The 14,465-nt window shown below is 38.7% G+C and overlaps 1 protein-coding gene across 1 annotated transcript; it reads left to right on the forward strand.

Moving 5' to 3' along the window:
* Window positions 1–9,661: 9,661 nt before the first annotated feature.
* On the forward strand, window positions 9,662–10,637 carry LOC108098694. Its single transcript, XM_017201802.2, has 4 exons — window positions 9,662–9,828; window positions 9,883–10,100; window positions 10,154–10,359; window positions 10,420–10,637. Exons 1-4 carry the CDS (start codon window positions 9,763–9,765, stop codon window positions 10,467–10,469), a joined length of 540 nt encoding a protein of 179 aa, XP_017057291.1. The 5' UTR covers window positions 9,662–9,762; the 3' UTR covers window positions 10,470–10,637.
* Window positions 10,638–14,465: the final 3,828 nt, after the last annotated feature.

The raw sequence follows: 14,465 nt of genomic DNA on the forward strand, positions 1-14,465 counted from the left end.
AGGGTGGAAGAATATCCATACTCTCGTATGAATCTTTATGCGCGGATTTGGCGAAAAACTTTTATGGAGTCAATTTGATAGGCATAAGCTAAATTACCTATACCATATGCAAATTGAAAAACAGGGAAATAACCAAATCTCTGCATTAGGGAATCAAGGAAAATTAAAAGTTTAGAAATATCATAAAAAGGGTAAAAGTTGTAGCTCTGAAACTGCTTTAATTGTAATCTTAGTCATATGAAAACAGTTTAAAGCTGAATACCCGATGATATTGAATGTATCTTTAAGGCTCAACTTTCAAGCAATTGAATTCAATAAAATTATAAGGAATTGAAATATACTTAATTTCTAGATGGGAACATACACTAAGACACATTTGAAAAGATAATATAAAATGTATATAATATAATATTAATATAATAATATTAGGTCACTTTTCCGAGAAAATGTATTCTCCTGATTTAAAACTTTTCTTTTAAAAACAAATTAAATTTGTGGTTCTTTACCAAACCCATAAACATCACTGGATTTCCATCAAAATTCAAGACGTGAGTAAGCAAAGAGAATTATTACCTTTAAAATGATTTCCCGCCATATTTTTAGGCGGAGCATGAAAGAAAGCCGTCGGTGGATCCACCGACAAAGAGATGTGAAATAGTTTATGTACCGCTTCACACAGAAAATACCTGAAATCACCTTCGCCCTCGCACCTTTGAGAAATTGGCCCTCTGTCAACTTGATTAGAATGCGAGCAAGTGCCTCCATTTTTCCAGATTTTTTATTTGATTTTCATATAATTTGGATTTTGATTGAAATTAAATTCGGACACACGCTTTGCATGGCTAATGAACGGTGGAAGAAAACCTCATGAATCTTTTCTCCGATGAGTTTCCATTCCCATGGGACTCGGTCTTTGAAGTCGTGGGTGTCTTCGTTGTGGGAGGAATTGGGGGACAGACGAGTTTTGACGCATTTCTGATATCTTTTTAATGTTCTCATTAAACGACTCGAAGACGTCACCTGCATTCGGTATTCGCTTGAATCGAAAACGATTTGTCCATTTTCATTTAATGATGGCGGGAAAATTAAGGAGGTAAGTCGTTGGAGAACTGATTGAGAATATATACAAAAGTTCAAACAGAAAGGGAGGATGTATATCCTAAGCGACTTATGTATTTAAGAAATAATATAAGAAAGTTTCTGCATATATGTAATTTTAAGAGCATTTTTAATAATTAAGAGCCGTTTCTTTTAAATCTATTTCGCCAAATAATATTCTACCCGCTGCAGTCATTCATCATTGTAGATACCCACACCCAAATTAGATGACATATTGTCTATTCTAAACCAATTATTCGTCTGCCCAATTTATTGGAACTCGTAATCGATATGCGACGATCAAAATCTCAGCTTGCGCTTTTCCTTCTCCAACTGCGAGAAATGTGGAAAACAAATTTCCCGTAGTTCAGCCATAAATTAAGTACCGAAAAAGATCACATTTCCCAGTGACTCAGGCCCCCAATAAAACCAAAGTAATTATGTGGAAATCTGTGTTTTCTTCCAGATTTTCGGTATGCAATTTTCCAGATTGTCATTGGCAAAGAATCGAAGGAACAAAACCATTCGAATGCGAGAACAATGACATAATTGATATGTAAAATAATATTTGGTCGCTGACAAAACTAAATCTCTAATAGCGATACCCAGGTACAGGTCCCTTTCATCCATTCATTGTTCTGCTGTGGCCCGCTGTGCTCTTAATATAATAATCATAATAAATCCCTAATAATTTCCGAGCCATCAAAGAGCGGCGACGACAGATTGGAATTTAATGGTCTGGGGACAGGGGACACAGGACAGAATTCGGGACTCGGGATTCGGGGACCCAGGATCCGTGATCTGAGATGCCAGGACCGGCTTAATGAACTCGGTTGACAAATTTCTTGCTGATCCTGCGGACAAAGGCGCGTTTCATTAGGTTGCACAAACAACTCATCCGTCATGCGTCATCCGCTGCCAGCCAGTCGTCTTGGTCTTTGTTCAAGGAAATTGCGGTTGATTGCACACGATCCGAGATCGAGGACCCTCTGTAGATCGAGAATCCTTGAGGGGCACTTTTAACTAACTCTCCACGAGTGCCCGGGTAATTGTCTTTGGCCCTCGGGCTACTGTAGCCACCATTGTCTGCCCGGATTTCTTTTCCATTCTCCCGGGAAATTTGTCAACACCGATCGAAGCTGAGAAGTTGCTCGGCTAAGGAGCAAATCAATTTCGGTTTTCCTCAGATCTTCGCCGGGAAAACCGTACAAACTACAGCCAGCTGCGGTGGAGGGAGGGGTGCGGGTGCGGGTCCCTTTATTGATATTTAATTTATGTTCTATTTGAGAGCAGTGGCTGCATTGACGACACAAATTACATATTGACACGCTGATGGTTTTTTAATATGCACACTCGGCAACGTCAGCTGGTTGGCGGGGTTCGGTCTCCTCGGGCTGAAACAATAAAATCGAAATTCGTTTAATGAATTTATACATTTAATTTATTGGCGCGGCCTTTTATCAAAATTTGATAAAGAGGGAACGCAATGGCGTCACGGAGCTCGGCGCTCGGAACTCGGAGGTCCGGATTCCCTCCATTGAACACGGCGAACGGCAAACGGCGCTCCCTTTCCGCGGACATTAACAGATGCGGTTATGTTGGTTAACAAACATTTTATTGGCAGTTCAATTTCGATTTTTAATTAAAGCGTGAAATATTTTTGGACGTCATTTATACGGCAATACTCTCAATGAGCATTCCGCGCGTCCAGAATTAATTCCAATTGGGGAGGAAGGGGCTGAGCTGCGTGGCCAAATTACTGTCATTAAAAATTGTGTGAGAGAGAAGGCCGTTTTAAGCCGAATATTCCAGTTCTGCATTAGGTTAGAGAAAGCTGAAATTACGAAAGGAGATTTCATTTAAATAATTTCAGAATGAAAGCAGAATTATGTGTACAAAATAATGTTTCTATTAGAAGAAATTTAATAACAAAAGATTTTGATAAGCCTGATCCTTAACCAAAATATACACAAGCATAGATTTTGTATTTATAAAACAAAAAACACTTTAATAATGTGTTCGATTTATTTATTTAGTGGTTTTTCCTTGATATCAAACGTCACTCTTCTTATCCGCCACAAATCCAATTACGCCTTAAAATGTTGCAGAAAGGTTTTTATTCGATATTTAAGCAGAGAGCGTTAATTAAAACAAAGCAGCAAACTAAAGAAAGACCAATGCAGACAATATGGATAACGAATGAAAATGCAAACTTAGTGCTATTGTAGGGCTTCCCTTCGATTCGGAGGCCCCATATAAATGCCTGCTTATGTATATCATTTTGTGCCGCATGTGTATTTGCGCGACTATTTTTCCACGCCTTGAATTTAATTCGAATCGAAACCGAAACAGCAGAAAATAGTTGCTAAATTGCAAAGGGACAATACAATGGCAGCGGCAACGACAACGGGAAAACAAAAAGCATCGGTACAAATGCGATTAAATTACAGGCCTTAACTATTTACGTGCTGCAAATGCAGATGGAGGAGGTGGGAAAAGTGGGGGTGGTGGGTGGTGGGTGGACCGCCCTGTAATTCACATTAAAACCATGCAACACGAAAAATGCTCCAAGTCTGCAAATAAGCAAAAAGTTCAAATAGGAAAATTAAAAATCGATAACATTAAATTGAGCTGACACCGTTTGGTTCGTGGTTGGGGGGTGAAAAAGTGGGTGGGGTGGGTGGCAGCTGATTTGCATGTGGGTTTCTTTATTTCTCACATGAAAGCAAGGAAGCAAGCAAAAAGTAAGAACTTAAGCGTATTAAATTGGATTTGATGGAAAAGCTGCAGCCAAACATGCGACAAATTCAACTCACATTCATGCGAAAAGGATAAGTAATACATGTGTATGTGTGTGTGTGTGGGTGGATGTTGCAATTTGCATTCGCACATATGCATTATGCGATGGCTACGTTTAAAGTAATTTATCTGTTACTCTGCTAACTAAAAATAATAAATTAGGGCGGGTAAATTTGCCTGATTACAGACTTTTGATGTTTTAAAGTCACAATGAGAAGTATTTGTATCAATTAATTTTGGAGAATTATTCCTGCCTTGTCAATTAGTCGCAGGACCAAAAAAAATATGTAATAATAATTTAGGATTTAAGCTTTTAAAACAAATAATCACTGTTTCGTATTCGTATACTAGCCTTAGAAAGAACTTTTATTTATCAGCAAAAATTTTCAAATGAAAATGAAAACAATTAATACAAACCATTATTGGTCTGTAAGGAATAACTATGACTTATAAGACAAAAAGACCTCCTGGAAGACTTTTTAGACAATTCCATAATGTTTTTACAGGAAAGGAAATCAGAATTCTTACGATAAACATTTCCTTGAACGCATAACTGTCTCCTCATCAATTTACTGTTGACGTTTTCCCGGCCACCGAATGGAAATGGAAATGCATTAAAAATTGATTTACGCCGGCTATTTACGCTCATAAATTTGTAGCTATTTAGCGGTTCTCCAAAACAACCAACAAATTGTCAACACAAATTCGAAAACGACGGCGTAGGCAGCATGAAAAAAGGGAACGGAACGTACAAAAAACTGAAATATTACACTCGAATATTAAAAAAACAAAAGGTCAGGGGGCGGGGGCGGTTTCTTTGGGGGGTGGGGAAAGGAGGGCAGATCGAAAAGAGACAACCGCTTGAGGAACAGAAACCAAATGAAGCGCAGCGGAAGCCACGCAAAACGAGCACAAAAACAACAGAAGAAAACATAAATGAAAACGAAAACAAAACGAAAAACATAAAACATAAAAATAGAATTGACAATGCGTTGACAGTTGGCTCTGTGTTGGTGGAGCGGAAGAGGGAAGTTCCAGGGGTCAGGGGTCACAAGGGGGTGGAGAAATGGAAAGTCCAATCGCCCGCAGGAATCGAGACACATTCCTACGAAGTTCCTTCACTTCTTTTATCAAAAATGTAATAAAAATATATTTAATATTTATTTAATTTTTAAAATAAACATTTAGATGCATGATAATTAATATCTTACTCGGAAATAAATATTGTCTGGACAATTTGTTAAAATTAACATATGTAAATATTAAAAAAAGAATTGATATAATAACGAATTCTATTTAAGTGTATAAGTATAGTCTTTATCCAAATAAAATGCTGTATTCAAATAAAAGAAGTTTATGCGATTAGTTGCACCATATAAAAATCTTAAATTATGGAAGATATAAATATAATGGTATATGTCTAAAAACTATCAATATTAACTTTAGTTTATTAGTACATTTTGTTCCAGATATTATTAAACGAAATAGTCTAAGTTTTATATGAAAAGTGAAGTGTTTTTTTAGGAGTAGTAAAGTAAAATAACAAATAACTACCCAACAAAATTCGATCTTTATAAAGTTAAAAGTTGAATGAAACCACTCTACACATTTTGGACACATCCCAACAAATCTCTAATGCTTAAAATAAGACGCTTATCCTACAATTCCATTTTACTACAAGCCCTTACCGACTTAAATTACATGAGCATTGTATCCCACATAGATGACCAAACTGCAAGAAGGGATTCAGTTTGAAATTGAAAAGTGGCATCATTAGGATCACATTTATGGGGATCGGAAGTGACAGAACCCACTCATTGAAGCGTCATATATGGCACATTAATTTTCGCTGGAAATTGGTTGAGTTAATGTCCTGCCAAAAAGGACAGAATAGGCAGAGGGACGTCCGGGTCATCTGTCAGATTGGCAAAAGGTCGCCGAAGGATCCGATATTGATTTCACAGTTATTGCTGCTGACAAAGCGGCGCTTTCGAATGAAAAGTGTAATATTTCAATTTTGAACCCGCCACAATAGAGAAAGGGCCCGAAAGAAGGGGGAGTTGTGTCCGGAATGCGAACATGACACAATTTAAACTGCCTAACCCCTGACCCCTGCCCCTCATCCCTGATCCCTGATCCCTGACCATTGGCCACTGGCCACCGGGTCCACCCCCTTTCATTAGACCTGACCACCGCAGGGCACCACCTCCATTGTCCTGCGTGTCCCGCTCGGGTTTATTGTTATTGTTATTATTCGAGAGTGTCCTGTCCTCCTGCAACTGCCTAGCGGAAGTACTTCGTCCTTTGTCGCTGCACTTCTACGGCCTTGGCGGGATCCGTCCACGGGACCCATGGAAAACCCGAGCACGCGCCATACGGCGACTAATGACGAGGCCTGCGATTCGGAAACCCGCTCAAGTGCTTCTTTAAAATGCACTGAAAACATTAAATGGGATATATAAATACAAATAATAAAAAAGGATTAATATTGGTTAATTTACTGTGTAATGGAACAAGTAATTCCAAGGTAAAATATTCAGCCAACACAATTTAACTTTGTTTAAGTATAAATCTAATTGTAAGATATATAACTCATGTTTTATGTCGCTCATTTTATTTTGGATTGGTTTCACCATCGAGTATTTTTATTTTTATATTTATAAGTACTGTTTTTTTTAATACTTGTAATTTTGTTGTAGAAAAACAGGGTAAAAGTAATTGGTTTCGTAGTCTTATTAGTTTTAAAATTAAACAGTAATCTGAATGTAGTTCCACTGCTTTTGTAGATTTCTTATTTATTAAAAGGAATTCATACAGAAATGTTATGAGTTTAAGCATTGTTTTTCCCAGTGTTTGTTGTCAGCACCCCGGGCTCAACCCCCAATCGCCCAAGGAGTCAACTATCTGTCCATCTGTGGGTGGATGTATCTACATACATGTATCTTTTCTCTTCGACTGTGCGACTCATAAAGCCGGGGCTAAATGATGCAAGCAATGCCCCTTCGGTTGTTGCTGCTGCTTTTGGCACATGACAGCCAGCCAAAAACCAATAAATGTTCTCAAATTTATTGCTTTTCATTCAAAAATTACTTTTGTTTGTTTCGGTTTTCACAATCAAATCACACAGAGATCCATCCCATCCATCCCGGCCATCCCTCGAGGATATTTGCCGGACAGGACATCAGTTTTTATATCGCAAATTGTCAACAACAACAACGGCAGCAGCAACAACAAAGACTTTACTTTAGATGGTACATATATAAATAGATATAAAATTGCATGTGGGGAAATATCAATCTTTGAGATACAAAATAGGAATGGAGAAAAGTGCTGAGTTCATTGGTTTGCAACCTCATATATTTTAGTTACATGAAATCATTTTAAGTCAATACTGAAAAAGCTTGCATAAAGTTAATATATGCCGAATAACCAATCTATAGTCAGTTAAATAATATACATTTATTTTATCTGCTATTAGATTCATTTTAAAACATAAAGCTATCTTGCCAAAAACAGCTTTTAGAACCAATCTTTTATTTTAAGACCTGGCTAAGTATTTAATGTATATACCTTATCTTTAGTTAGCATGTTAGCCCCTCCCCCAAAACATCAACATCTTCATCAATGTGCTCTGATGAACGACGATTTATTCCAGCGATTAGGCGAAAGGCATTTCATATTTTAGCCAATTAGGAGAACGATCGCAACAACGGACCCAACAAGCATCACTAATTGGCAGACATTTAACACTCCCCCTTTGCGATGAGCTCCCCATAAAACGATTTCCAAACGAAAATTGGAGGCACTCAGCCAGCTACTGCGACTGCAGATGGAGAGATGGAGATCATCATCATCATTGGATCACCAGATGAAGGGGTATTCTTCGAAGATGGGTGCTACATGGCTGCAGTCCCCACGCGCCGATTCCGATCCGGATGATTAATTGCCCCGAAAACGTTTGTTTTCATAAACAATTTTTTTAATAGGCCCTCGCATGTGTTGGCTGTCGACTTCCATCGCATGAAAACCTACGTTTTTCGGGGTCAGAGAGTGGGTGGGGTCAAAGAGTTAAATCGAATCGAGTGTTGTCGTTGTCGTTGTTGGATCTTAATGCAGATGACTCCGATGACTCCTATGATTCCGGACTCCGTCAGCTATTTTCGTGTCCTCCGCCTCTGATCGATGCACTCGAGTGGGGAATGTAAAAAGAGTTGATAAATCAAAATGTTCTCCGGAGCCACAAGGCATTCGAACGCCCCCGTGGCCCTGACAAATGAGCTCTTGGCATTCGGGCTTATTGAAGGTGTTAATTGGCAGCAATTAGGATGGACCTTAAGCGGTTGAAATTCATAATTCCCGCCATTCAAAAATAGAAACACACGCGGTGAAAAAAATAGAAAGAGCAACAATCGAAAGAAAAACATTCTCCCAACGGCGAGGGTGACGTGGAAATTTATGAAATTTTTGTGCGCTCTGGAGGCAGAGGCATTTCCCCAACAGATTTTTTCAATTAAAATAAAAAATGTTTTCAACAGGTGACAAAACAATTTTACGGCCCAAACCGCACGAACGCCATAAAATGGGATTAGCCATCGGGGAGATGATCAAAGGAGGGGCTCCTACTCCTCGTTCTCGTTTCCTGATGCCTTGTTTTGAGTTAAAGGGACCATCAAATATTTTATGCATTTTAAATTGCTGCTAAAAAAGGCGAGCTAACGTGCCTTCACCTCTCGCCATTCCAGCCATAAATCTAGGGGCTCTGGAGATACTTTTTTCTTTTCTCGACCGACAGGTAGATACTTTTCTCGGTCCAAGGACATGCCGACACTTGGCCTCAAGTGCATTATGAATATGAAGCAATAATATGTTTATGAACCTCATAACGATGCAATTTATGAGGTCATCTGGCATTGTCTGCAGCTCCTTTGTAGGTCAGCCTTTTGGCTTTTGTTTCCCCGCTCGGCAAAACACATAAATAATACCAATATCGATGGGGAACTGGTTTGCCAAAGGCAGGAAAAATACAGCTGTGCGGCATGCGGAGAGTACAGGTGGAAGTCGCTTTAAAGGCATTCGATTTTCGGGGGACCAAAATGCGGCTCAACATTGGTTGAACTTCGAAGTGGCATTTATACCATACTACTTTGTACGTCCCCTGTTTGTCATTAATTTATCTCTGGCAAATACACATGTCGCAGAAACATAATTATTTATTTTACACTTTAGGCCGCTTATAAATTGACTGCCAACTGGCTTATGTTTGATCCAAATCTGGCTTATACCATCGCTTTTTATGGTCAATCGTTTGTTTAATTTCAAGAATATTGCCATAATTAATTTTTATTACGCCACATTTATGCAAACATGTATTTATTTATCTATCAACATCTCGATATTAGTTCCATAAATCAGACTCGAATGACTAATTCAATAAATTTAAATAGCCGCTTTTAAATGCCATTAATAGGCTAATGGCTTATTGTCCATAACTTGAGATGGTGATTAAAAATGTATATTATGACTGTGTGTTTGCGCACAATTGGAAGTTTTTTATGAATACAACTTTGTAGAAAATGATTCCGAGTTCTCAGAATGATTATATGATAAAAATAAAACTGGTTCTCACATGATATTCAATATTTTTGCAATAATAAATTTTTTGTTTGTTTATTGCTTATGGATTTAAATTATAGATTTTAAAATGTAAATCAACTAGTCATAGATCGAGAACTCATATCTACTTTTACTGCTTTGTGTTCCTTTCAATCATTCTCAATCCGGCTTTCAGTTAGGTAACAGATCGGTAAAAAAAATCTCCGGCCAGCAAAATTTTTCTAAAATTAGTTTTATAACAATTTTAAAAAAATGGCAGACGGTCCGGAATTTAATTGGGAGTACAGTTACGGTGGTCAGGGAAATCCCTACGCTCAGGTGAGATTGTTTTTTTACTTTCAGGTGAGTATGGCTTACAATGTTATTTTTTAGGCCGGTAGAGCATCTGCCGCGGTTCCCGGAGGCGGTGGTCGTCAGTGGTTGCACTCCACCCAGGCAAACACCCAGCACTTTGTTACGGGGTCGGGATTCCCCGGATCGGGATCACATCCCCAACACGCATCCCCAAATGATCCCTTTGCCTCCTACAACCAAAGCATGATGAGTCAGTACACGAATTTCAAGCCCAGTTACGGACATTCGCAAGTGGGGTAAGTACATTACTCTTAACTTATTCCTAAAATAATTTTTTAATTTATTCCAGGCCAGCCGCGATCCAAACTGTTGGTCCTGATCCCAGTCAAGAAATGGGTAGGGGAATGGGCCGCGGAATGGGCAATGGCATGTCCGAATCGATGGGCTTCAATGAAGGCATGAATCAGGGCGAAAATATCTTTGGAGCAGGAATGGGCGGTGGTTCCAGGCGTGGAGGTCAGAGGTTAGCTGGTGGCTACTCTGCCCGCTCAAATGGTAACGAAAAGTTGAAGACCTATTCCTTCCTGCTAACTATATATAATTTAAATATTTCAGGCCTTAACGACTCCCATCTGCATCGAAACCATCGAGGTAGTTGGTTCTAGAAGACCGCTCGATAACTATTCTCCGCTCCAAAGATTGTTCGATTTCTTATTTAAAAATTTTTGGGCCAACCGTTGTCTTCCCAAACGCGTTCGTAGATTTGGCATAAAGTGTAGGCTACCCATAAATTATATTTACTTACCGAATAAATCAAAATCTTCCGTATGATAGATCGATAATTTAACAAATAATTAATTGGCTAGCCATAAGTTATATTTACTTACTGAATAAATCTAAATTTGCGTTCGATGGATTAAGAAATAATTATTTGGCTACCCATAAAATATATTAACTTACCGAATAAATCTAAATCTTTCGTTCAATAAATGAATCATTTAGTAAATAAATATTTGGCTCATCTATCAATCTATAATCGCGTGTCCTCTGCTTATCGACGACCGTTTAATTGTAATCGATATTCAAATGCAGCCGAGGGTCAAACGGCCATTAACGCTTTTGATTCGGCGGGTGACCTTTTGCACTGGCGGGTGCCGTGGTGCTGTGACCTCTGTCAGCAGGGATCTGTATGGAAATCAGGGGAGGCGAAGGGGAGGGGAAGGGGGATGGCCTTAGTTTCGGGAGGGTGACACAAGGGCATAAATAACAAATGCAATGTATTTGTATGTATAAATTATGATGATACTATTAGTTAGCATGTCATTTGGCAGCGGGTCTATAAATTACGGACAGGCAACAACTGCGCCGCACCACCCCCTACATTTTCGGAGCGATGTGCATCCGTTTTTTCGGTAGTTTTTATTAATAAATCTACATATACTTACCGTTTCGGGGCTCCAACATGGACTGTCACATGTCCCCGTCTCGGGAACTCCTCCTCCTCGAAACTTGGCGCGTGTGTAATGATCTGTCGCCCTGGATCAGAGCACCGGATTAATGGTAAACCGAACGCATTTTTCATCGAACATTCTGCTGCATTTTTCCTCGCCTTCCGCTGTGTTTTTTACGGAGGAACTAATTTATTTGTGGGCAGAGTTTGGAAAACTATCTGGAATCGCTCCGGTTATGAGACCGTTCGTTGTGCTCCAGATACGCCGGGACAGTTGGTTCCGTTCCCCGCCATAAAACCCTGGATGGATTCGGATCCCCGCGTGGAATGCCAGTCACGTCTTGGACAGATAGGCCAAAGAATAGAGCTACAGCCAGCCGACAATCACTCCGCCACTCCACTCTTTTGCCTTCATTTCGATTCAGCCTTTTCGTTTTTGTTATGTATATATAACATTAAGTTAGTCCGTGACGGTTTGGCGGTTGGCGAAGGGGTCACAAATAAATTAAAACAATTGAAATTTACATTAACATTTCTCGAGCCGGTTGGGTCTTGTCTTAACACCTCTTTTGTCAGCTGTGCTCGAAGGGAACTATTCAAAAGTTGGGTACTTTTGGTTTCTTATAAACCATGGATCCAGAAATATTTTTAGCATAAAAGATAATGGAGCATCTACCAATAACATACTTATAACTTTATGAAATAAATAATTATGTTTAATGCATTTATATAGTTTTAATATTTTCGGAAAATAAATTATAAGTGACAGAAATTTTTGATACATAGATTATTACTTTAATCACTTGCAATACAATGGCCTCATTTGTCGTCTTTCCATCAATACCAGTTAATTTAGATTAAAATAGCTTACAGTACAGAAATACTTTTAATTTAAAGCCAAAGATTTTATTCAATTGTAGATCAACGATTTCCCGACTTTCTATCAACACCCATTAACTTAGTTTTATATAGGGTATATAGGAAAGGGGCTCTATTATTGCCGTTGCCCTTTCACGCCGAGTAGTTGAAATATCTTGGTGTTATTTTAATTCGTGTTCTCTTTTATTTCTGTTTTTTATTTTTGTTTTCCCCGTGCTGTTGTGCTTTGTCGGTTGCTTTTCGTTTCGAATTTGTTTTCTATGCACTTATTTTATTGTGTTTTTATATTTATTATGTGCTTTCCTCAAGTCGCCTTTTAATGTGCCACATTTACGTAAAAATGTATTTTTAATTTATTTTCTAGACCGCTTTTGTCGCTTTATCGAGCTCATCGGGTTCAGGTTTAATTTCTGATTCGGGTTGAGGTTTAGGTTTGGGTTGAAGTCGGGGTCCAAAGGAAAAGGCAAGGCGATAAGCACGCACCATTTTGGTGGTTTTTGAATTCAAATTGAGTTTTTATTTTCGGGCTGTAGTTGCTGTAGTTGCTTTTATTGTCGCGGCTTTAGTGCCGTGTAATGAAGGGTTTATGGGGCACTATACAAAGTTATATTTAGTGCGGATGAGGAGTACACTATTGTGTTGTGTTTTATGGAGCACTATCCCTATGTCTTCGGTATAGTTTCTGTTCGAGGTAATCATTCAAAGTCAGAAGATTCAAATGAAATAAACAAATTTAACAGTTTTCAAAAGTTAAAAAAGGGTTAGTCAAATGAATGGAAGAATAAAACATTTAATTTGACTATCTTATCAAAGTTAATGGTCAGATAGGTTATTCCAATCTAAATACATGTTAGCATTGCTGTATTTTGATATTTCAAATGAAAAAGAACAACTTATAACCCAAACAAATTGCTGACACTCCCACGCAATAAAGACCGCCGCTCCAAGAGCATATAAATTGCAAATTGCAGAGATTGAAATGATATATACGCTGCACATATCTGTTAGAAGCTAACTGGCTGATTCAGTAGCTCCGATTTCGCGTTGTTGGGGGCTGGCATGAAATCAAATAAAAAAGAAACGCAGGCTGGTGGTCGGCCATAAAATCAACACTTTGGTTAGCAAAACAAACCGTTTAATGCAAAACAAACAGGAGGCGACAGCAACTAGCCACACCTGGCCAAATAAAAAACGAGATACACGGACGAGTGTAGTGTTGATAAGGGCGTGTCCCGGAGCGAAAAAAATTGCACAATTTGTTCGACATTTTTGTCGAAAACCGCAAAAATCAATTTCCAGTTCAAGTGTCCCGTGGCAATGGTTTCTTCTGTGTGCGCGGCCCCAATTCAATTAATATGCAAAATTGTTCCAGTGACATTTCTATTGAGCGTAATTGAATCATACTAGCCATACCCAAAATTCCCCTTGGGCCCATTTTTCATGTTTCATGCTCCCAGTTTCGTGTTCCGTGTGTGTAATTCCAGCTGGCATCTCTGTTTTAACCCAGCGAGTTGACAACTCTATTCGCTGTCCACCCGCTGCGTCCGATGCATTTATCACGCGGCCTCCCCGCCGAATCCCGAATCCCCGAAACCGAATCCTAACCCTAGTCCAGATAACAGCGGGTGGTGCCCAATGTCCGGCCCGAAAGCGATTAACCTTCGCGCGGAGCGGTGTCAGTTTAAAGTTGCCATTAACACGCCATTGTTTGGCCTCCATGGTCACTTCCCACCCCCATCATCCGAACTATTATGCTATAGATACTATCTATTCCTTCTACTGACCGGATCCCCGATCCAGTTTCTCAGCACTTGATTGATATGTCCAGCCGTCCCGAGAAATTAGAGAACACATTCAGGAGGAAATGTGTGAAAAGTAATCTGTGATGCAGTTGGAATCTTTCGGAGTGTTAGCTTATAAGAACGATCTTTTAAATTGCAAGGCCTTAAATATATGTTTTCCCACACTCAAAAGTAACATTTTTAACTTTGAAACGGTTGAATTTCTTTTCAACTCTTTGAAAACTAATTACTAATTTTGAAAAAGTTCAATACAAATACCGTAATAAACGTAAGCAAACATGATTTAAGTTAAAATCTCTTTTTTCAATCTGTTTCTCTCCTTTTTGGATTATTCATAAATTATTGCTTAGACGCATGTTTTTAGAATTCCTTTAAAAGTTATGATTATTTTGGTAATGTAAAATCTGAAATGTTTTTGTTAATAAAGGCACCACTATTCAAAACTCAAGAACTGATTGCCCGCTCTTCCCAAAAAGGAAACAATACTTTAAACTGACCAAATCAAATCGCCGAAGAATGAAAACCGACAT

This window comes from Drosophila ficusphila, unplaced genomic scaffold (genome assembly GCF_018152265.1).
Source record: "Drosophila ficusphila isolate 14025-0441.05 unplaced genomic scaffold, ASM1815226v1 contig_607, whole genome shotgun sequence".
Lineage (NCBI taxonomy): Eukaryota > Metazoa > Arthropoda > Insecta > Diptera > Drosophilidae > Drosophila > Drosophila ficusphila.